We start from the raw sequence: 25,206 nt of genomic DNA on the forward strand, positions 1-25,206 counted from the left end.
ATAAAGGCATATGTAGAGTGAAAACTCTTCTTTAGCAAAGAGTGTCAGCTAATTAACATAGAATGAGTGATAGAATTAGAGAATCATTATTTTGCAAAATCTTTGTAATGATTAGTTCAAGCAAGCTTCGTCCATGGACACTAAATTCATTGCAATAATAGAATATTCAGTCTCAAAACATCACCCCATAGATTACTTTTTAATTACAAAGAGAAAAAAGTATCTTTACAGTAGTGATTTGGTAACACTACCATAACCAAGTGATCAACGTTAACATCATTAATACTGGAACAAACTGACATTAATATACTTCCTGTACTGATGCACACATCTTTTGAGACACACAAATTGTTTTCTCTATGTTTATTGTTTGTTTTCTAAATGTTCAGTTTTCTCTATGCCCAAATAGATCCACTGGTCTTTGTGATCAGAACATCAGAACACCATACTTATTCTGTGGGCCCCTTCCTTCCTTACTCTTCATTTCTCTTCTTTTCTTTTTGTTTCTCTTTTCTGTTCTTTGCTTTGCTGTTTTCTTCTCTTCTCTTCTCTTCTCTTCTCTTCTCTTCTCTTCTCTTCTCTTCTCTTCTCTTCTCTTTCTTTCAGAGAGAGAGTATGTGAACCAGGGTAGGGATAGAGGGAGAGAGAAAATCTTAAGCAGACTCCATGCTCAGTGCAGAGCCTGACATGGGGCTCAGTCTCAGAATCCTGACATCATCACTTGAGGTGAAATCAAGAGTGGGGACACTTAACTGACTGAGCCACCAAGTACCCCTGTGGGCCCTTTCCTTCCTTCCTTCCTTCCTTCCTTCCTTCCTTCCTTCCTTCCTTCCTTCCTTCTTTCCTTCATTAAAAATTTCTTTAATGTTTATTCTTGAGAGAGAGAGAGAGACAAAACATGAGTGGGCGGAGGGCAGAGAGAGAGGGAGACACAGAATCTGAAGCAGGCTCCAGGCTCTGAGCTGTTAATACAGAGCTGGATGCCAAGCTTGAACTCACGAACCGCGAGATCTTGACCTGAGCCGAAGTCAGATGCTTAACCAACTGAGCCACCCAGGCACCCCACCATGGGCCTATTTCTTACCTTGTTTAGAATTTGTGGGGCAATGTCATTAAGGTATGACCCCTTAAACTTGCCTGGGTCAATGTTGATTGTTACCTATTTTGTTTTCCCCAAATCCTTTATTTATGAGTCTGCTGTAATACCTATCATAATAGGAATTTCATTAAGTTTGTTCCTTGGGTTTGCCTAAGACTTTGGGTTCTTTGAGAGCAGAGTTCAAGTACTTATCTTTGAATTGTGCAATATCATGGTAGATGACAGGTACTCTCAAAGTATATTCTACTTTGATTATCTTAGTGGTTTATCTCAGTTTATTAGATATTTTAAGATAAATATTAGATAACAATATTAATTAGTAATAAATACATAAAATACTTAAAATATAATGGCAGTTATTTACTCATACAGTTTTGGGGATGCCAACAACCTGAGTTGCATTGTATCTGGGAGGTGAAAATATATTTATATGAGAAATACTTTACTAGAAATAAATGTTTAGCTTAATAACATGAAATATGCTTGTTAAATTAGAATTTGGGTTATTAAAATAACTCATCATTCATAATGAATATTTACATTTTACTTGGCAAGATTGTATCTAGCTGGTGAGATTTTATACTAACTTTTGTAAAATACCATATTATGATTTAAATGATTTATTTTAAATTTAAAAAATATTAGTAACGGTTATTTTTGAAAGGAATTTACTCCCTCTTACTGTAAATTCAGCCCAAAATATGAGAAAAAAATTATAATACATGGAAATTTTAGTATTTCAATACAAAGCTAATAATTTCTTATGAAATATTTGTAAATTATAATGAAACTTTAGGAGATTGAAATATCCAGCTTCACCTGGTTGGTAAGATTGAATAATATGTTGCCACTTAGATCTTAACTTACACACAAGGCTTCAAATTTCAAAGACTGGTCCATTTTATTGGCCTGATCTGTTCATGCTCTTTGCAGATAAGCAGTCCTGCCTTTACATGTGGAAAAAGAGAAGCAAACGAGGTTTTATGTTGTCCCATAAGAGTTAGTCTCCATTATGTCTGCATTAAAGTTACATGACATGGGCAGTGTAAAACATGACTGCAGATGGGGCACAGTACGTAGCCAGACATAACAGGAAGGGATCAAGGAAGTTCTGGCTTCCAGACATTGCTACTGCTTTGGAGTTCGTTGTTTTCAATATGAAATGACTCTAGCAGGCCCTGGAAAGAGTTCTGAAGGCATTATATAGATGTGTGATATATATAGTTATTCTACTCTGATATATATGCTGTTTTTCCTTTTTTTTTTTTTTTTTTTTTCCAAAGCACATTTTGGCTTCCCTCTTGACAGTGATACCGGGCTTCTCGTGTGCCAGGTGTAATTAGAATTCTCTTCTGGAGAAATTGTTCTGTCAAGAGTGGTTTTGATGTGAATTTTCTCTCCAAGTGTTAAATAATTTTGTGATTAATTGCACCAGAGTAGTTGCAACTATCCATTTCCTCTCTTAGGCTAGAAAGGGAAGTGTCTGAAGGAGAGGTGATTATATTTGGTAAAAAACTGCAGAACAAAGTCAGTCTGATGAAAGAGTAGGCCAATATTTGAGTATTATAAATGACCAAATTTTTCTTTTCTCTCAGCATAACACTCAGAGAGTTGAATAAGCCCAATTCAGAGACTGTTTTGCCAATTACATAGAGAAAGTATCAGTGATGGTAGGCAAATTTAGGACCAGTTAGACTCTTTCAACTAAGCTGAAAGCCATTCTACTAGCAAATTTGAAAAGTCTTTAAATACAGGTAATTCTTTCCTTCCTTATTATAGGTACATAGATGCATGCATTCACACATACCTCTATGTGTTTCTGGCTTCAGGTTCTTAGGTGCACTCACAGCCTGAAGAGTAAATTGGTATCCAAATTTACATTTCAGGTTTCTCAAGAAAATGTAAATCTCAATTGAAATGTGCCTCTTATAAACCCCGTGTCTAAATACTGGAGGTTCTATTTTAAAAGTCTAGGGTTTTAATTTGATGGGAAGTAATGTAAAATACTGGCATTGTAATTTTTCTCTTGAAAGATGTGGTTTCTTTAAATTGGTTTCTAAAGGATTTCATACTCTTTTTTCTCCCCAGTGGTAAAACTTTTCAGGCTGCCAGCATTTAAAAAATAGCCATAATCATTTTATTAAGTATGAGTGTCATCATTTTTCAAAATAATGTTTTCCAAATGTCCTATGAAACAGGTTTACAATTCCTGGAGAGAAAAGAAATTCTGGAGGGTTTCTACAAATCTTAGCAACTGCAGACCATTGCCCTAGTGTGTGATGTTGTCATTAACTGACCTAAAAGAACTGTGAATTGAGTTATAATGTATTTCCCTTCTTGGGTTCATTAGTGCTTGCAATCCATTTGTTTCAATTTCTGAAAACATATATATATACCCCCGGTTTCTTTAGCTCTGGGTTTTTGGAGATTTAGGGTAATAATCTTTAAATATATAGACTCAGTAGCATAAGGCCAGTGATGTTGATCGTGATTTATTTTATTTTATTTTATTTTATTTTTTGCTACAAATTCAAGCAAATTCAAGTACGTATCTGATCCAAGTGAAGGAGAGCCACAGTTTTAGCAGGATAGTTTTGGAAGAACATTTACAGCCAAATTTTGTTTGAACAGTTAACTCAGACTTTGGTTGAAAGTATATAGAAAGTAGCTTCTCTTCATGCATGTGCAGAATTATCAAAAGAGGAAGGACTTTTTTCCATTACTGTATTCATTAAAAATGAAGGAAATGGAAACAAGTTTTCGTTTCCTTGTTCTTTGCAGGCTGCGTCTATTAATTGAGGCTGTAAATTATATATTGTAGAGGAAACATTAGTAGGTATATTTCCATAACTTGGGGATATATGGAATATATGAAGTTGGAAAAAATAATGCTTTGCAATATTTTTTATGGTGATATTGATAGTTGTGGTTTGAGCAGTAGCTTAGATCATGTTACCATAATATTTTGAGTGAAAACATTTCATCGTTGTAAAGTACAAATACACATGCCTCTAAAACCTCACAGAATGTCAGAAAATAATGCCTTGGGACTTTTCTGAAGTGACACTAGTTATAATTTGCATCTAGGACCAGGAGAAGTGAATTTAACATTTGTTGGTTATGAGCAAAAAATGAGCTATGTAAAATTTAATGGATGATTGCTTATGTTGAAGAGAATCACAAATATGCTTTATATGCTCTGAAAAAGTATTTAATTGACCTCATATATCAATATGCCTGCCATTGTTGATGATCTGTTACTATCGTATTAAATAAGTAGTGCTGGAAAGTGTCTCCCAGCTTGGATGTTGGGTAAGCCCCACAGCTCCATTTGGCATTAACAGAATATATTGCTAATTCTAGGATTCCTGCTTTGGGATCATGTCCCCAAATTTTATCTCCTTCTGCTTTTTGTACTTTTAAGCTGCTCACTGACACCACAATGAAGAAATAAAGGAATAAGTGTGTTGATACATCAAGTAGAGTAGAACATTTTAAGTTTTTCACTTCTTTACAGCAATATCTTAGAGGTTTCTGTATATTCCCTTTTATCTTATCCAATCAAAGGTAGAATCCTAGAATAAAAGGAGAAAAAATTAAAGTTGTTGAATTGCTTTTCTAGATTTATAAGTAGATAGCCTAACTTGCTTTGTTTTCAGTTTTATTCTCTGTAAAAATATTGAATGATCTTAAAAACTTTTAATTCTGATATAAACGTCTTCATTCTTATTTATTCAGTTAGCTATTTCATTATGCCTGTAAATATAAAAAAATTCAGTTGATTGACCATGTAATACTTTAAAAATGGGGGCGTCTGAGTGGCTCAGTCAGTTAAGCGTCTGACTCTTGATCTATGCTCAGGTCATGATCTCACAGTTTGTGGGATCGAGCCCTTTGTTGGACTTTGTGATGGCAGTGTGGAGCCTGCTTGGGATTCTCTCTCTCCTTCCCTCCCTCCCTCCCTCTCTCTTTTTTAAAATAATTAAATAAACTTAAACTTTTAAAATGTTACTTAACAGCGATATGTGAAGTTAAATGGATTGAGAAAAATTCAATTCATATGAAAGTAATATTCTTAATATGAATGTGTAAAATGACATGAACTTCAGTAGAACTTCAGTAGAGCAAATTCTACTTTCATACTTATAATTTATTGTAGATTTTAATTTGAATGTTCAGTAAGTTAAAAAAACTAAAGATTAAAAACTTTTGGTGGTAGAGAAAGTATTAGATAACGTCGTATAACTCTTCCTGATACAAATTTCACATACATATTTGCTCACTTCAGCTGATAGTCTTGGATTGAGGCTAGAGCTTTGATGTTCTTAGTTTAAAAACAGTTAAGTAATTGAATATAAAGCTATACATATGGTGTTCAACTGTGATGATTTTTAAAATATGTTATTAAAAACAGACTTCATGCCTATGCTCTTTTTTAGGATTTTATTTTTACTGAACTTCTTGACAATAATATGAAAATATGTATTATGATAAAACTGCAGTTTTTTCAGTTATGCTAAACAAAGTGGACAGGCAACAAAATTTTAAACTAAGATACATATTTCTACTCAAACTGTTAGTAATACAAATTTTTTTGGTCAAGTTATCTGTCAAATGTATGAATCTACATTTCTCTCTTTTTATTTCAGGCATTCCTCGGGTTATCCAATGTAAATTTAGACTTCCCCTGAAACTAATCTGTCTCCCAGGACAGCCTTCAAAAACTGCAAGCCACAAACTAACTATTGATACCAACAAATCTCCAGTCAGTCTTCTCAGTCTCTTTCCAGGTAGGACTTTTGAAGTAACATGCCTGTACCACCAGAAATGTTAAGAATTCAGAATGGAATCCTTCATGAACAGGTAATGATGGGGTAATTATCAGATAATTGTTAAGTCAGAATATAAAAATGCCTCAAGGCTTTTTCTCTCGTTTGCCTGTTCAAAGGCAAATAGCTTATATCAACAAGGTAATAAGGTGTACCTTTTAAGTTTGATTAAAATTATTATAATCATTATTTTGCTTTCAGTATTCAGAAATGAAAACATCAAATATTTCTTTTTAGACTGTGGAATTTTTTGGCTTGGAATGTAAATATTTATTATTCATCTTTATTGTAGGTTTTTGGCTATGTACGTTTTAAAACTATATTCTTATGCCCCAAAAGTAATCCCATAAGTAGATGCTCTTTGTGGTTTTGGTTTCTCTAGCAGCTGGAGGGGGCGACTGTTCATTCTCTGGCTCTGATCCTTTAGAAAGGGCTTCATATATAAAGCTTGAATATCACAGTGAATTTGGGGTAATTTGTGAAGGTGTGACTTTCTCCAGGTGTCAATATTTCTTTCTGAATAGCTTAGAAAAGAGAGAGGTGTTGATTGGGTAAAATATCTTTAGTAACCAGAGTTTCTAAGATGTAGCATCTATTAGCTTTCCTGGTAATGGGGTGGAATTAAAAAAAAAATTCTGGGAATTAAATCAACGTTTTAAAATCCCTCATTAAAGATTGGCACTGTTGAGTACAATATGCATCCTCACCTTTGCATTAGTGGATAGGATTTAGAATACAAAGAGTATTTTCCACAAGGTTTAGAAATTTATGGTAAGTCAACTTTTGCGTTATTAACTACTTAAAGCGCTTACAATTTATTTTTCATTAATTTGAAGTGTTTAAAAAGCTTTATTTATATTTAATCAGTGAAAAATCTCCAAAATTAAATACTTTTTATTACAATTAATCTGTTATTCAGTTTGAATTGAGTTTGGGTGTGTGTTTACATATATATATTTATATACATATTTGTATATTTATATATATATATGACACCATGTTAGCAAATAGTTGTGAACTATTCGGTTTCTTTCTCCTTTCCCTTCATTTCTCTTTCTTTAGTCAATTTTCCTATAATATATTTGGGTTATAGAAAAAGACAGAAAGAGTCACTATGCTTACAACACCTAATACGAATGTATTAGTTCCTTGAGTCTCCTATACTGCCCTGGGAATATAGTTGGAAATTACGTGTTGCATACTTAATTTGAAAAATGTTTAAGACCCTGGCTTCTGAGTAAGTGATATTTTCTCTAGATGGCTAAAAACTCACAGAGATTAAATAAAAGTGGATGCTTTTAACCAGAGAGGCAATCTCTGTAAGATATGAATTAGACAAGAAGAACTAAGGAAAGCTTAGATAAGCTCATCCATTTTCCTTCTGATTTGGGGCTCAATTGTTTTTTTGTCACAGGTTATCTTAGGCTTATCAGCATATATTTGCTTCTTAGTCACTTTAGAAATGGGATTCAATGGCAAGCTTAAAAATTTCGCCCAAGATCCAATGTATTTGATGTAGCATGTTCTGTTTTGGAGTTCTTGGATGTGTGTTCATATTGGACATGATGAAATCCTGTAATTATTTAAAATAAGTACTCTTGGTACTTTTTCACTTTTTACTTCTTGAGAGTGCTTTTCACCCTTGGTATATAAGACTTTTATATGTTGATGTCAGATAAAGTTATAATTGCGAATTTGTTTTTTTAACTGAAGTAAACAAAATTAATGAGCTTCAGAGAAGAAATAAAACTAGCTTTAGTCTACATGTCTTCCTATTTGTTTATTTCACTTCTTTGTTTTGAACAAATATAGGTATATTTAAAATAACTTTAATTTTTCTGATTACAAAAAAATGTGAAATTTAGAAATGGACAACTAAAAAGAAGAAAACAGAAGTTATTGGTAATTCTGTTATCCATCATTGTCTACTTATTTTTCATTATATTTCCCTAATCTTTATAAAAATATCTTTCCTAAGTATTTAATTACCCTCAAAGGATTTCACTTTGCATACTGCTGTGAAGTATTTTTCTACAAAATTACATATTTTTATTACATGATTATAAGGATGCCATAGTATTCTATCATAAATTCATACTATAAAATCATTTGGCCAGCATTGTATTTTTGATATGTATGTTGTTTTCAGTTTATTAATATTATAAATAAATTGTAGCAGTACTTCTCCAAATTTATTATTATTTCTTTGGCGAATATCTAAATGTGGAATTATAGAATCAAAGGATAAGAATATTTTTAAAACTTTTGAAGTATAATGTCAAACTGACTAACTAAAGGGCCCTATCAGTTAACCTTATCAACAGTACTTGAATGGAGGTATCTAGTAGTACCCCAAATCCATACCTTTAGAGAATATTGTAATTATAAAAAGCTTTAATATACTTAATGGCTGTGTATTTGTATGTGTATATATAAATAACTATCTGGGTGCTTTTGGCTAAATGTTATTTAAGCACTAAAGATACACATACATACACATATACATACATTTTCTCATATAAAAATTGAGGTCCAGAAATGGGCAGTGGAAGCTGGTGTAGTGGTTTTATGAATGTTATCAGAGACCCAGCTTTTTTCTTTCTTTGCATTGTGCCGTTTCTAGTGTGTTGGCTTGTTCCAGGGCAATAAGCTATTTCAGATTCAGTCATCATAACTGACTACAAGGCAGGAGGTAGGGGAAAAGAGATAGCTATAGCAACAACTGTAACTTTTATTAGAAAGGTATGTTTCTGTAATGTTCTTAGGAAATTTCTATTTAAGTTTCAATAGCCGTAATAGCATCACATAGCCTCTTCTAGCTGTAAAGGAGACTGAAAACTAATATAGATGGATGGAGGGAAGGGAGGAAATAGATGTTAAATTAGGTGACATTCAAGGTATGCCATAATACTAGTAATTTTACACAAAAATTTTACTTTAATGTTATAACAAATAGCATGCCATTGTAACAGTCTTTTTGCTAGTCGAATATATGGCTATCTTGTCAATAAATTTATTTATTTATTTATTTATTTATTTATTTATTTATTTATTAATGTTTACTTTTGAGAGAGAGAGAGTGAGACAGAGCACGAGTGGGGGAGGGGCAGAGAGGGAGACACAGAATCGGAAGCAGGCTCCAGGCTCTGAGCTGTCAGCACAGAGCCCAAAGTGGGGCTCGAACCATGAACCGTGAACCAAAGTCGGATGCCAAACTGACTGAGCCACCCAGGCGTCCCAGTCTTGTAAATAAATTTATATTTTAATGATTACATAATATTCCCTTTTTTGGAGGTACCATATATATAGTTCTTTTTTCTTTTCTTTTTTTTTTGGACTTCTCTGTTTCTTTTCAGAGAAACTGCTTGAAGACAAATGACTGAGTTAAAGAGCATGCACATTTGAAAACTTTATTTAAATGCCAGCCTTCCTTCCAGAATAATTTTATCAGGTTATGTGCCCAACATCAGGGTTCATACTAAGGGTAGCAGCTAGATTTTGGAAATTTTTGACATAGGTGAAAAATGACATCTTTTTAAAAAATTTACATTTCTAAATTATTAGCATAGACATTTTATAATTTTTATTAACTGCTTACATTCTTTTTTAACATATAAGGTTTATATTTTTACATAGTAAAATTTAAGATTTAATTTTATTAATTGCTTTCTTTATAGTTTCAAGTTTGTTTTCGTGCTTAGAATGGCCTCTGTTTTAAGAGTATAAAACATTTACTTATATTTTCTTCTGGTACATTTTAATACATTCTTTAATTCTCAAACACAGCTCTAGGTGTATTTTTTGCTTTTTTATTTTTATTTTTTTGATAATTTATTGCCAAGTTAGCTAATATACAGTGTATACAGTGTAGTTTGGGCTTCAGGAGTAGATTCCTGTGATTCATCACTCACATACAACACCCAGTGCTCATGCCAACAATTGCCTTCCTCAATGCCTATCATCCATTTTCCCTGCCCAGCCCCCCACCTTCCCTCCCCTCCTACCTCCAGTCCTCTCCCCAGTCAATCCTCAGTTTGTTCTTTGTATTTAAGAATCTCTTATAGTTTGCCTCCCTCTCTGTTTGTAACTTATTTTTCCCTTGGCTTTCCCCACGGTCTTCTGTTAAGTTTCTCAAATTCTACGTATGAGTGAAAACATATGATATCTTCTCTGACTGACTTATTTCACCTAGCATAATACCCTCCAGTTCCATCCACATTGTTGCAAATGGCAAGATTTCATTCTTTTTCATTGCCGAGGAGTATTCCATTGTGTATATATAAACCACATCTTCTTTATCCATTCATCAGTTGATGGACATTTGGGCTCTTTCCATAATTAGGCTATTGTCGATAGTGCTGCTATAAACATTGGGTATATGTGACCCTGCAAATAAGCACTCCTGTATCCTTTGTATTAATTCCTGGTAGTGTTATTGCTGGGTTGCAGGATAATTCTATTTTTAAGTTTTTGAGGAATCTCCACACTGTTTTCCAGAGTGGCCTCAGCAGTTGGATTCCCACCAACAGTGCAAGAGGGTTCACTTTTCTCCACATCCTTGCAAATATCTTGTTTTCTGAGTTGTTAATTTTAGCCACTCTGACAGGTGTGAGGCGGTATCTCAGTGTGCTTTTGTTTTTTATTTCCCTGACGATGAGTGGTGTTGAACATCTTTTCATGTGTCTGTTAGCCATCTGGATGTCTTCTTTGGAAAAGTGTCTATTCATGTCTTCTGCTCATTTCTTCACTGGATTATTTACGTTTTGGGTGTTGAGTTTGGTATGTTCTTTATAGATTTTATTTTATTTTATTTTATTTTATTTTATTTTATTTTATTTTATTTTATTTTATTTTATTTATAGATTTTAGATACCAACCCTTTATCTGTTATTTTCTTCTGATACATTTTAATACATTCTGTAATTCTCAAACACAGCTCTTGGTTACATTTTTTGCTTTTTAAAAATAACTTTATTGGAATATAACTTATGTACAAATGTTTGAAGTATACAGTTTGGTGAGTTTTGATGTTTGTATATGCCTGTGAAACCATCTCCACAATTACAATGCTAAACATATCCATCACCCCCAAAAGTTCCCTTGTACTCCTTCGTACCCTGTATCCCCCATTCCCAGGCAACCACTGGTTTGCTTTCTGTCAGTAGAGATTAGTTTAAATTTTCTGGAATTTGATAAGATGGAAATTATTTAGCATATGCTCTTTTTCATCTACCTACCCAGTGATTTATCTGATTATATGTATTGCAAATATTTTCTCCCAATCTGTGAGATGTCTTTTCATTATTGTAACAGTGTCTTTGGAAGAGGAGAAGTTCTTAGTTTTGATAAAGCCCAATTTAAATTTCTTTCTTTTTTTATTGTTTATTTATTTGGGGGGGGCAGCCTGAGTGGGGGAGGGGCAGAGAGAGAGAGGGAGAGAGAGAGAGGGAGACACAAAATCCAAAGCAGTTTCCCGGCTCTGAATTGTCAGCAGAGAGCCTGATGCGAGGCTTGAACTCAAAAGCCTTGAGATCATGACCTGAACTGAAGTCGGATGCTTAACCGAGTATAAATTTCTTTCCTTTATGACTTGTGATTTTAATGTTATATCTAAGAAATCTTTGCCTAACTCAAGTTTACAAAATTTTTCTTTTATGTTTTTGTCTATCAGTTTTCTAGTTTTACATTTGACATTTAGGTCTCTTTTTCATTTTGAGTTGACATTTATGTATGATATGAGATATGGATAAAATTCTTATTTTTGTATATGAGCATCTAATGTTCAGCACTGCTTTTGAAAAGAATGTCCTTTTTTACTGGATCATCTTTGCAACTTTGTTGAAAATCATCTGTGTATCATAGGACTATAGAAGTCATTTGAAAAAATGTATATATTTCTGCTCTCTTCATTTTATTCCATTGATCTGTTTGTCTTTTGCTATATACCAAAAGCATAGTGTCTCAATTACTGTAAATATGTATGTTAAGAAGTCAGACTATAATTTCCCCAACTTCATTCTTCTTTTTTAAAGAGTTGCTTGGATATTTTAGATCCTTTGCATTTTGATAGGAATTGTAAGAATCAGTTTGTCAAGTTAAAAAAAAAATGCCTTCTGGGATTTGTTTGGAAATGGGATTGCATTAAATCTGTTGATCAATTTGGAGGGAAACAACATCTTAACAATACTGAATGTGGTACAATTTGCTCTACTTATCCTAGTTTCTTAAGATGAAAGTAGAGACCGTCATTTATTTAGGGTTTGTTTCATTTTTCTCAGTCAGAATTTGTCATTTTCAATGTACAGGTCTTACAAATCTTTTGTCAGATTTGTCCCCAAGTATTTACTATATTTTGATGCTATTGCAAATTATATTGTTTCATTTCAATTTCAAATAGTGCTTTTCTATTATAGGCATACCTTGTTTTATTGTGCTTTGCAGATAGTGTGCTTTTTACAAATTGAAATTTTGTGGGTCAAGCAAGTCTATTGGCACCATTTTTCTAATAGTATTTGTTCACTTCATGTCTCTGTGTCATGTTTTGGTAATTCAAAATTTTTATTATTATTATATTTGTTATAATGATCTATGATCAATGTCACTATTGTAATTGTTTTGAGTTGTCATGAACCATACCTATTTAACATGGCAAACTTCACTGATAAATGTGTGTGTTCTGACTGCTCCAGTGGCCATTCCTCTGTTTGTCTCTCTCTCTCTGGCTCTCTCTCTCTCTCTCTCTCTCTCTCTCTCTCCTCAGTCCTATCTATTACCTGAGTCAAAGAAAATACTGAAATTAGGCCAGTTAATGATCCTCCAATGGCCTTTAAGTGTTCAAGTGGAAGAAGGGGTCACACATCTCTACTTTAAACCAAAAATTAGAAATGATTAAGCTTAGGGATGATTGCATGTCACAAAAGCAGAGATAGGCCAAAAGCTAGGCCTCTTGTGTCAACTGGTTAGCCAAGTTGCGTATGCCTCAGAAAACCTCTTGAAAGTCTGCTTTAGTGAACACATGAATGATAACAAAGCAAAACAGCTTTACTGCTGCATGTCTGCTGACACAATATCCATTTTACAGCCCATAGATCAAGGAATCATTTTAACTTTCAAGTCTTATTAAAAAAATTCTTAAGGCTGTAGCTGCCATAAAGAGTGATTTCTCTGATGGATCTGGGAAAAGTAAATTGAAAACCTTCAGCAAAGGATTCACCATTCTAGGACTTCATGATTCATGAGAAGAGGTCAAGATGTCAATATCAACAGGATGATTTGGAAGTGTTCAAGACTTCAGTGGAGGCAGTAACTGTAGATGTGGTGGAAACAAGCAAGAGAACTAGAAGTGGAGCCTGAATATGGGACTGAATTGCTGCAATCTCATGAAAAAGGGATTATAAGGAATAAGGAGGTGCTTCTTACTGAGGAGTAAAGAAAGCGTTTTGTTTTTTTAAAATTTTTTATGTTTATTTATTTTTGAGAGAGACAGAGTGTGAGTCAGGGGAGGGGCAGAGAGAGAGAGGGAAACACCGAACCCGAAGCAGGCTCTAGGCTCTCAGCTGTCAGCACAGAGCCCAACGTGGGGCTTGAACTCACAAACCACGAGATCATGACCTGAGCTGAAGTTGGACGCTCAACTAACTGAGCCCCCCAGGCACCCAGAAAGTGGTTTCTTGAGATGGAATCTACTTCTGGTGAAGATGCTATGAAGATTGTTGAAATGAAAGCAAAGGAATTAGAATATTACACAAATGTAGTTGATAAAGCAGTGGGAGGGTTTGAGAGGTTTGACTCCAATTGTGAAAGACGTTCCACTGTGGGTAAAATTCAGTCAAGCAACATCACACACTACAAAGAAATCTTTTGTGAAAGGATGTGACAGATTTCATTGTTGTCTTATTTTAAGAAATTGTCACAGGTATCCAAACCTACGGCAACCTCCATCCTGATCAGTCAGCAGCCATCAACACTGAGGTGAGACCCTCAACCAGCAAAGTCACAACTTGCTGAAGAACTCAAATGATTGTTAGCATTTCTTAGCAAGAAACTATTTTTTCATCTTTTCTCCCCTCACAGAGTTCCCCTTAAAATTTCTTGCAGGGCTGGTTTAGTGGTCACAAACTCCTTTAATTTAAAAAAAAAAAAATTTTTTTTTTTTAACGTTTTATTTATTTTTGAGACAGAGAGAGACAGAGCATGAGCGGGGGAGGGGCAGAGAGAGAGGGAGACACAGAATCGGAAGCAGGCTCCAGGCTCTGAGCCATCAGCCCAGAGCCCGACACGGGGCTCGAACTCACGGATCGCGAGATCGTGACCTGAGCTGAAGTCTGACGCTTAACCGACTGTGCCACCCAGGCGCCCCACAAACTCCTTTAATTTTTGTTTGTCTGGGAAACTTTTTATCTCTCCTTCAATTTTGAATGACAGCCTTGCTGGATAAAGAATTCTTGGCTGCATATTTTTCTGATTCAGCACACTGAATATATCCTGCCACTCCTTTCTGGCCTGCCAAGTTTCTGTGGATAGGTCTGTTGCAAACCTGATCTGTCTTCCCTTGTATGTTAGGGACTTTTTTCCCTTGCTTCTTTCATGAGTCTCTCCTTGCCTGAGTATTTTGTGAATTTGACTGTGATATGCCTTGTTGATGGTCATTTTTGTTGAATCTAATGGGGGTCCTCTCTGCTTCCTGGATTTTGATGTCTGTGTCTCTCCCCAGGTTAGGAAAGTTTTCCACTATGATTTGCTCATATAACCCTCCTACCCCTATTTCTCTCTCTTCCTCTTCTGGGACTCCTATGATTCTGATGTTGTTCCTTTTTAATGAGTCACTGATTTCTGTATTTCTTAAATCATGCTCTTTTGCCTTTATCTCCCTCTTTTTTTCTGCTTTGTTATTCTCTATAAGTTTGTCCTCTATATCGCTGATTCTCTGTTTTGCCTCATCCATCCTTGCTGCTGCTGCATCCATCCGTGATTGCAGCTTAGTTCTAGCATTTTTAATTTCATTCTGGCTATTTTTTACTTCTTTTATCTCTGCAGAAAGGGATTCTAATCTATTTTCAACTCCAGCTAGTATACTTATTATTGTGATTCTAAATTCTGGTTCAGACATCTTGTCTGTATCTGTGTTGGTTAAATCCCTGGCTGTCATTTCTTCGTGCTCTTTCTTTTGGGGTGAATTCCTTCTGCAGAATTCTGTGGTTCAGGTTGTCCAGATTGTTGTGTTAATCCTCTGATCAGTTTTCTAGGTATGTAGGATGGTTTAGTGTTGGTCTGGCTGTATTTCATGGGTGTGAGACACACAAAAAACTTCCATGCTGTTCCGCCATCTTGGCTCCTCCTCCTCCATCTCAGCAATAAACTATTTTTAATTAAGGTATGTACATTGTATTTAAGAAAAAAAAATCTTTTTAATGTTTATTCATTTTTGAGAGAGAGAGAGACAGAGCACGAACAGGAGAGGGGCAGAGAGAGAGGGAGTCAGAATCTGAAACAGCCTACATGCTCTGAGCTGTCATCACAGAGCCTGACGCAGGGCTTGAACCCACAGACCGTGAGATCATGACCTGAGCTGAAGTCGGATGCTTAACCGACTGAGCCACCCAGGTGCCCCTGTACATTGTATTTTTATACATAATGTTATTGAACAATTAATAGCCTACAGTATAGTGTAAATGTAACTTTTATATGCACTGGGAAACCAACAACTTCATTTGACATGCTTTGTTTGTAATAGTCACTTCATTACAGTGGTCTGGAACCAAACCCACAGAATCGGTGAGGTATGCCTGTACATAGAAATACAATTGGTTTTTGTATATTGAGCTTGTATCATGCAATGGTGTTAAACTACTTACTGGTTCTACTAGCTTTTTGTATATTTATTCAGATTTTTTTCTATAAGGATTATGTCATCTGTAGATGAAAACCATTTACTTCTCCTTTTCCAATCTAGAGATTCTGTTTGGTTCTTGGCCAGAACCTCTGGGGTGATGTTGAATAGACACTGCAAGAGTGGATGTTCAGACTTTCACCATTAAGTATGTTTTAGCTGTAGGTATTCTGTAGATGTCCTGTACCATTTGAGGAAGTTCTCTTCTATACTAAGTTTGCTGAGAGTTTGCTTTCAATTTTTTTTTAAAATTTCTTTAAAAGTTTACTTCTTTATTTTGAGAGATAGAGATAGAGAGAAGAGAAAAAATGAGTGGTGTAGGGGCAGAGAGAGAATTCCAAGCAGGCTCCATGCTGCTGGCGGAGAGCCCAACGCGGGGCTTAAACCTCCAAATTGTGAGAAAATGACCCAAGCCGAGATCAAGAGTCATAGCTCAACCAACTGAGCCACGAAGGCACCCCTGAGAGTTTGTTTTATATTGGATTTTTTTCAATGCTTTTTCTACATCAATTGAGATATTTATGTCGTTTTTTTTCTTTAGGCTATTTACAGGTTGATTACATTGATACTTTATTTTTGGGTTTTTAAAAAAAGTGTAGTTGACATAATGTTACATTAGTTTCAGGTGTACAAGCTAGTGATTCCAGAACTCTATATCTTATGCTATGCTCACAAGTGTATATATTGATTAATTTTTGGATGTTAGCCAGATTGTGAATTCTTGACATAAATCACACTGATGATGATGTATTATCCTTTCAATTTACTATTGGATTCAATTTGCTAACCTTTAGAATTTTTACATCTGTGTTCATGAGGGTTATTGATCTATAATTTTGTTTCTATATAATTATGTGCCATTAGTATGGAGTTTAGGAAATGAGTTGGGAAATATTTTCTTCCTTTCAGTTTTTTGAGGAATATATAGATTTGATATTATTTTTTGCTTAAATATTTGGTAGAATTCTCACCAGAGAAGTTGTCTGGACCTACAGTTTTCCCTATGGGATAGTTTTTACACTACAAATTCAATTTCTTCAAAAGATATAAGAATATTCAGGTTATCTATTTCTTACTGAGTGAACATTGTTAGTTTATGTCTTTCAAGAAATGGGTCCATTGTATCTGAATTGTTGACTTTATTGGCATAAGGATGCTCATAATATTTGTGTTATCCTTTTAATGTCTCTAGAATCTGTAGTGATGACAACTCACTCATTAATAGTATTGGCAAATTGTGTCTTTTCCCCCCCCCTGATCTGTTGACTAGAAATTTATCTATTTTATCTGTCTTTTCAAAAAAAAACAGCTTTTGGTTTTATTAATTGTTTTTTTTTTCATTTTCTGTTTTTTGGTTTTCTCTGATTTTCCTTTCTTCCACTTATTTTGGGTTTAGTTTGCTAAGAGATAAGGAGAGTATACTTTTTAAAATATAGTTGGTTAATGCCATAAAATTTCCTCTACTACTGCTTTAATTGCATCCTATGAATTATGAAGTGTTGTGTTTCCATTTTTATTCAGTTCAAAACGTTTTTTTTTTTTTTTTTTCTGAAATTTATTGACAAATTGGTTTCCATACAACACCCAGTGCTCATCCCAAAAGGTGCCCTCCTCAAAGTTCAAAACGTTTTTAAACTTCCCCTTTCATTTCTTTTTTTGACCCTAGTGTTATTTAGAATATGGTTTATAGTTTCCAAACACTTGTGGAGTTTACATAGATCTTTTTTGTTATTGACTTGTAACTCAATTTCAATGTGGTAGGGGAACACACTTTGTATGATTCGCATCCTTTTAAATTTATTGAGACTTATTTAAAATCTGCTTTTATAAACTGTCTTTATAAATGTTTTGCATGCATTTGGAAATAATGGATTTTCTTCCATTGTAAGATGGGATTTTACATAAATGTTACTTAAAGCTAGTTTTATGATAGTGTTTTTAAATTTTGTTAATGTTTATTTTTGAGAGAGAGAAAGCGAGAGCGAGTGCGAGTTGGGGAGGGGCAGAGAGAGAGAGGGAGACACAGAATCTGAAGCAGGCTCCCCACTCTGAGCAGACAGCAAAGAACCCTGAAGCAGGACTTGACCTCACAAACCATGAGATCATGGCCTGAGCCAAAGTCAGACACTTAACCAACTGAGCCAACCAGGCACCCCTGTCATAGTGTTTTTAATTTTCTGTATTCTCACTGATTTTCTGTTTACTTGTGTCAATTATTGAGAATAGGGTGTTGAAATCTTAAGCCGTAACTTGCTTCTCTTTTTGCAGATCTTTCAGTTTTTGTTTCAGTTATTTTAAGGCTTTGTTTTAGGTGCATGAAAATTTAGGATTGTTATATTCTCTTGAGTATAATGAAATGGTTCTTTATCCTTGTTAATATTCTTTAATCTGAAATCTATTTAATGGTAATTAATATAGGTATCCCAACTTTCTTTTGCCTAGTGTTACAAGGGTTTATATATTTTCTTATTTTACTTTTGTTTATATCTTAATGTTTAAGGTAGGTATCTTAGAGGTAGTATATAGCATTGAGTCTTGCCTCTTGTAATCCCATCTGAAAGTATCTTGTTTTTAAGTTTATTTATTTATTTTGAGAGAGAGAGAGTGAGAGAGAGAGAATGAGAGAGCACCCACATAATAACATGAGCTGGGGAGGGGCAGAGAGAGAGAGAGGGAGAGAGACAATCTCAAGCCGGCTCTGTGCTAACAGTGATGCTTGGTCCCTGAACAATGAAATCATGACCTGAGCTGAAACCAAGAGTCAGGCTCAACCTACTGAGCCATCCAGGCAACCCAAAAATATCTTTTAATGGGATGTTTAGACCATTTGCTTTTAATGTGATTATTGTTATTATTGGTTTTAAATCTACCATCTTGATCTTTATTCTTTGCTCCATTTTTTTGTTTGGTCTTTTTTGCATTCTCTGGATTGAGTATATTTTTTGATTCGATTTTATCTCCTTTGTTGTATTATTTACTGTAACACCTACTGTTACTTTAGTAGTTTCTTTGAACAATAGTAATGTTTATAGCAGTGTCTTAATAGATGTGTTTCTCAACCTTTTTTTTATTATTGTTCCCCCAGAAAGTCTTTTTGGATATCTTTTTCCTAATCAGCCCCTCCATACATTTTTAATTGCAGATATCCTGTATTTCTGTTTATGTTCTATATAAATATCTCTTTTTATAGATTAAATGAGTAGGATTTTTTTGAGCTCCATGAATTGATTTTTGCTCCTTTCAGGACAAAATTTCCTTATTAAAAATGCATGGATGCCTGATGCAATGTACAACTGTCACTTTTCACAATCTATCTTTAAGTGATATTATAGTGCCTCATAGATAGTATAAGAATTATACAATATTCAACTTCCATTTTTCTCCTTTCAGCCTTTCTGCTGTTGTTGACTTATATTTTACATCTACATTTATTATAACTTGCAATACATTGTTACAACTTTCGCTTTAATCAGTTGATTATCTATGAAAGAGATATTAATAATGAGGACAATAATTTTATATATTTACTAATGGAATTACCTTTTCCACTGCTCTTCATTCCTTTGTGCAGAACCAGACTTCCATCTGTATCATTTTCCTTTTTTTTTTTTTTGAAAATTTCCCTTATTATTTCTGTTATTTCAGAGATACTGATGATTTTTTCAGCTTTTGTATGCCTGAAAAAAATATTTTTTTCATCTTTTTGAAAGATATTTTCATTGAGTAAAGAATTGTAGCTTGACAATTTTTTTGTTTCAATGCTTTAAAGATTGCTCTGCTGTTTTCTGGCATTGCATTGAGAAGACATATGCTGTTCCTCTGTATGTAGTTTGTCTTTTTTTCTTTGGCTGGTTTAAAATTTTTTTTTCTTTAAGCAATTTAATTTTGGTGTTCCTTGGTATAATGTTTATTTTGTTTTATTTTTTCCTATGCTTGGAGTTTGTTAAGATTTCTTGATCTTTGTTTTATAATTTTCATCCAAATCGTAAATATTTTGGCCATTATTTATTCAAATATTTTTTCTGTCTCCACTCCTTTTTTTCTTCTTTATTTTAAGGACTCCAATTATATGTATATTTCCCATTTGAGGCTGTCCCAGCATTCAGTGGTGTTTTTTTTTTTAAATCTTTTTCTCCTGGGGCTTGATTTTGGATAGTTTCTATCGCTATACATTCAAGTTATTTTCTTCTGCAGTGTGTAATGTGCTTGTAATCCTAGACATTTTATCCCAGACATGGTAGTTGTCGTCTTTCAAAGTTTGATATGAGTCTTTTTTTAAAAAAAACTTTCATGTCTCTAATATAGCACCTTTGAACATGTGTGACAATATAACTGTTTTAATATTCTTATCTACTTATTTTATCATCTGTGTCATTTCTGAGTTAGTAGAGACTGATTTTTCTCCTTGTTATGGATTGTAATTTCTTCTCTTTTTGCACATCCCACAATTTTTGATTGAAGGACTGAACTTATAAACTTTACCTAATTGTGTGATTAGTATTTTATTTTTCCTATAAACATGCTTGTGCTTTTTTTCTGGGACACATTTAAGTTCCTTGAAAAACTTTGATTCTTTAGCTGTTGCTTTTAAGCTTTGCTAGGCCAGTTGGGAGCAACATTTATTCTAGGGTAAACATCACTTACCATAGAGGTCAAATTCTTCTATGTATTCTACCTGATGGCTAGTGATGATTTACATTCTGATGAGTTAGAGCAGGGGCTATTTCTGGCCCTGTAGGGCTCATGGATTATTTCTTGTAATTTATTTGGATGGTTCTTTCCCTAGCCTCAGGTAGTTTCCTCACAGGTGTGCTGGTTAGTATTCTGCTGAGTACTCACGGGGCCTCTGCAGATCTCTGGAGTTCTCTCTCTGTAGCTCTCTCCACTATGATACTCTGCCCTGTGAACTTTTGATACTTCAGTATTTGCAAACTCTAAACTGTCTACTCAGTCTGGGCAGAATGCTAGGTTGCACCTGGGTTTCCCTTCCCTGTGTTGTGTCTTGGAAATCTTCTCTAGGTAGTAAACTGGTGCAATCAAAGCTCACTTCATTTTTTTGTTTTTCAGGGATCATTTTTGTTCATTGCCTCATCTTCAGTGTTTTTAAAAACGTTTCATATATTTTGTCCCATTTTTTAGTTGTTGTAGGTAGAAGGATAAATTTGGCCTTAGTTTCTCCATCTTGGCCTGAAGTGAAAGTCTCCAACATTGTAATTTTTTGTTTGCTTTGAGTCAGGATTTAAATGTGTTTTGTTTATGGCAATTTTGATATGGATTTCTTTGGTATCTCTTTTTCTATATGTATCACCTTTCCTTTCTCTTTTTAATTTGCATTTGATTTGTTCAAGAGTAACAGATTATTTTTCCTGTTAGTTTCCCACACTGAAATTGCTGATTACGTCTCTGTGATGTTGTTTAATATTTTCTCTGTCTACTTTACTGCCTGTAAACTGGTAGTTACATCTAGAGGTATTGGAGTCAGGATTGATTATTTTGGCCATACTGCTTCCATAAGTGGTGGTATATAGTTTTAGCAGGTGGTACATATTATCAGTTTGTCTCTTTTTTTTTTTTTTGGTATGGTAAAAGCCATTGATTTCAATGCTGAGATCCATTAAATTTATTGAAGTTGAAAAATGATAACTATTTCTTTCAAGCTTTCTTCAATATTTTGCTGGATTATTTTATAACGAGAACTTCCCCCTTACCTACTATTGGTTATGTGGTGCAATTTGAGTAGGATCATCTAGATGTTTGGTTCTTGGTTTTAATACTGATTTTTAAAATAATGAGTTGATTCTCTAGCATCCTTCATTAGTGAGCATTTGGCCTTTTTTTGGTTTGTTTTTAGTATCAGTATGAACACATGCCTTTAAATATTTTTTAAAATTTTATTTAAATCCAAGGTAGTTAACATACTGTGTAATAATGATTTCAGGAGTAGAATTTAGTGATCCATCACTTACATACAACACTCAGTGCTCATCCCAACAAGTGTCCTCCTTAATGCCTATCACTCATTTAGCCCATCCCCCCCCCCCAGTATTCCTCCAGCAACCCTCAGTTTGTTCTCTGTATTTACAGTCTCTTAATGGTTTGCCTCCCTCTCTGTTTTTATCTTATTTTTTCCTGCCCTTTTTGTGTGTTCATCTGCTTTTTTTCTTAAATTCCACATAGGAGTGAAATCATATGATAGTTGTCTTTCTCTGACTATTTTGCTTAGCGTAATATATATATGTATACCACATCTTCTTTATTCATCAGTTGATGGACATTTGGGTTCTTTCCCTAATTTGGCTGTTGTCGATAGTCGTAATTTGGCTGCTATACTATAAAAACTGGAATGCATGTGCCCCTTTGAATCAGCATTTTGGTTTCCTTGGCATAAATGCCTAGTAGTACAATTCCTGGGTTGTAGGGTAGTTCTATTTTTAATTTTTTGAGGAACCTCCATACTGTTTTCCAGAGTGGCTGCACCAGTTTGCATTCCCGCCTGCTGTGCAAAGGGGTTCCTTTTTCTCTGCATCCTTTCCAACATGTGTTATTACCAGAGTTGTTAATTTTAGCCATTCTGAGGTGTGAGGTGGTATCTCATTGTGATGTGTTTTGCTTTTTTGATACTCAAATATTTTCATCTCTGGCCAGAAATCTCCTTAAATTGGCTTTTACATCCTTTCCACACTACTACTCACGGATAGTTTCCTTGCTTTCTGGTGTGAACAGCTCTTCTAGGTTCATCTTATGTATTTCCTGCCTCAAACCTGGAGTGAAACAGAAGGAAGGAAATGAAATGATTTCAGAGTATTATTTTGAGGCACAAATGTTAGCAATTGGGAATTACCATGGAAATCAGCTAATATGTTCTAATTCATACACAGGCTTTAAACACGACTAGTGACGTAAAAAATACTTGTCATCAACTGAAGTTCCTATTTCAAACATGAAGTGTTTTCTTTGTGGTTATGTAAAGTGATATTTTTCTTTTCTTTGTAGGCTTTGCCAATCAGTCAGAAGACGATCAGGTGAATGTAATGGGTTTTCGCTTCTTAGGAGGTTCCCGAGTTACTCTTCTTGCTTCTAAAACCTCTCGTAAGTAAAACCATGGTATTCTTACTTTTGAAGTTTTCTATTGAGGACACCACATCATACATCATCACATCAAGGATTTCTGCAGAGGGTGTGTTCAGTTAGATATTGAAAACTAAGAGTCATGTTATTAAAAGTACGTAGGACATTAAAGTTACGAAGATAGGGTCCTGTTTTATTAGAGATATGTAATTTTGGTGGTGGGGATTAGTAGAGTTTGAGAGAACAGTTTAAATAATTGAAAATATTTTTGATGTTTGTTTGTTTATTTATTTATTTATTTATTTTGAGAGAAAGAGACAGAGTGTGGGTGGGAAGGGGCAGAGGAGACACAGAATCCTAAGCAGTCTCCAGGCTCCTAGCTGTCAGCACAGAGCCCAACATGGGGCTCGAACTCACAAACTGTGAGATCATGACCTGAGCTGAAGTCGGATGCTCAATCGACTGAGCCACCCAGGCACCACGAAAATATTTTTGAGATAGATATTCGGTGAACTAGGTTTTAGTAACTACTAGAAACTGGAATTAAGTTATGTGGGTATGTATGTTCATATACCTGCCTTTTGGACATTGGCAAAGATGAAGGTGAAAGTGTGAATAGCTTTTGCTGATGCTAATCTCAGTAGAGTGAAAAGTAGTAATTATATAGTCAAGTTTGAATTTCATATTTAAATATTCTTTATTGATTTGGTTGCTTCATAGGAGAATAATAGTTGAAACTGCTCAATGTAAAAGTGGCTTCTCATATGTGTGTGATACCAAAGCTACTAAAGTCATTGAGTTATATATATCTTCATGGAAATAAAGTATAATATTAAGAAACGAGTGTTTAACAAATTTTCGGAACACCAAGGGTATTAGGGAGAATAAATGCATGTATGTATATGTTGAAAAGTTTGGCTGAGTGCACTTAGCACACGTTTAAAATCTCTGCAATTTGTGAAATGAGTGTTTACTTTCTACTTTATACATTTTCTGTTTTGGTTGGTTATTTCTTGCATGATCAGAAAATATAGTAAAATAAGGATATATTTCTTTTGAAAAATGAAGGTGTTAGGAGGAAGATAAACACATCCCTATTTTAGAAACTATAACGATGTTACAGTTCTGGAATATGTAGAGTGGTGGCTGGTGAAATAGACTTGGATACAAATAAAAATTCTAGAATAAGGCATAGAAATCAAAGATAGTTCTTAAAAGAATGAAGGGATTCTGTACTTTTTATGGTCTTTGTGATTGGTCATGATTGTAGTCTTGTTTGCATTGGCACCATTTTGTTTTGATTAGATTTAATCTTCATTTGGATGATGGAGTTAGTTTGGTACATTTCTCTTTGTTAAACTGTTCTCTTTAGTTAAACTAAAAACCTATTGCCAGCATTTCTTTGGGAAGTTGTACACATCTGTTTGACTTCAGTTGATGTGCCATATGATGAATCTGCAGTTGAAATTACTAAAACAAGGCAAAAAGTTATTCTTGGTGCAAATGTGGATACTTATGTCCTAATTTGCTCTTTTTTAGATAAAGTAACTCTTAGAGCATTGCTATTGCCCATGATTACCTTACCATTTCTGAATTTCACCAAATATCCAGGTATATAACTGATATATTCACATTCATCTGAATATATGGTAGTGCCTTCACACAGCCATACTATGGTCAGACAGAGTAAATAATGGAATAGGACAGAACCTTTTAAATAAGAAACCAAATGAGCTATATATGCTGAAGCCTGAGGTACCGTCATTATAATTCCCTGATGGTGTTTAGCCTTCAGTGATACGGAATTCTACCTAGGAAATGCCTGTGGTGATGAAGGGAGGTAGGTATGAAGAGAGTAGTTTTCTGGGGTTGAGGCGGATGTTGAGGATCCTTCCTGCTATATCAGAGTGTTCTACCCCAAGACAAGAATGATGTAATTTGTACCCAGTCTATGTTTGGCATCTTTTATTTTTGGTGAAAGGCACATAGTTTTTAGTCTAGAAATCTGAATTCACAGAAAAGCCCTACATATGGAAAGAACCCAGTATTTCTTCCCTGGTAAACAGTCAAGTGCTTTGTAAGTCATATAGAGTTGCCTTCGGATATTGGATAGTATTTTCTGTGGACTCCACATATTCATCTCTTTTTAAAACCTGCTTGATAATCAGCTAAACCTTGAACTGTGCTGATGGTAATTTTAGTTCAATTTCCTGATTAGTTATGGATCAGCCAAAGCAGACAAGAGAAAAGCAAATGCAGCTCATTGTCTCAGATATCAAGTCACATTCTCTTGGGGGGAACTCAATAGGTTTTTATTTTCA

At 34.4% G+C, this 25,206-nt stretch overlaps 1 protein-coding gene across 7 annotated transcripts in view; it reads left to right on the forward strand.

Moving 5' to 3' along the window:
- BBS9 (Bardet-Biedl syndrome 9) overlaps positions 1 to 25,206 on the forward strand; it is a 448,656-nt gene that overhangs the window by 202,964 nt on the left and 220,486 nt on the right. For all 7 annotated transcript variants that reach the window (XM_043589232.1, XM_043589229.1, XM_043589227.1 and 4 more), the window contains 2 exons: positions 5,749 to 5,889; positions 22,811 to 22,906. In XM_043589232.1, coding sequence (XP_043445167.1) covers positions 5,749 to 5,889; positions 22,811 to 22,906 — 237 coding nt within the window. The remainder of the gene's footprint in view (positions 1 to 5,748; positions 5,890 to 22,810; positions 22,907 to 25,206) is intronic.

Source organism: Prionailurus bengalensis, chromosome A2 (genome assembly GCF_016509475.1).
Source record: "Prionailurus bengalensis isolate Pbe53 chromosome A2, Fcat_Pben_1.1_paternal_pri, whole genome shotgun sequence".
Lineage (NCBI taxonomy): Eukaryota > Metazoa > Chordata > Mammalia > Carnivora > Felidae > Prionailurus > Prionailurus bengalensis.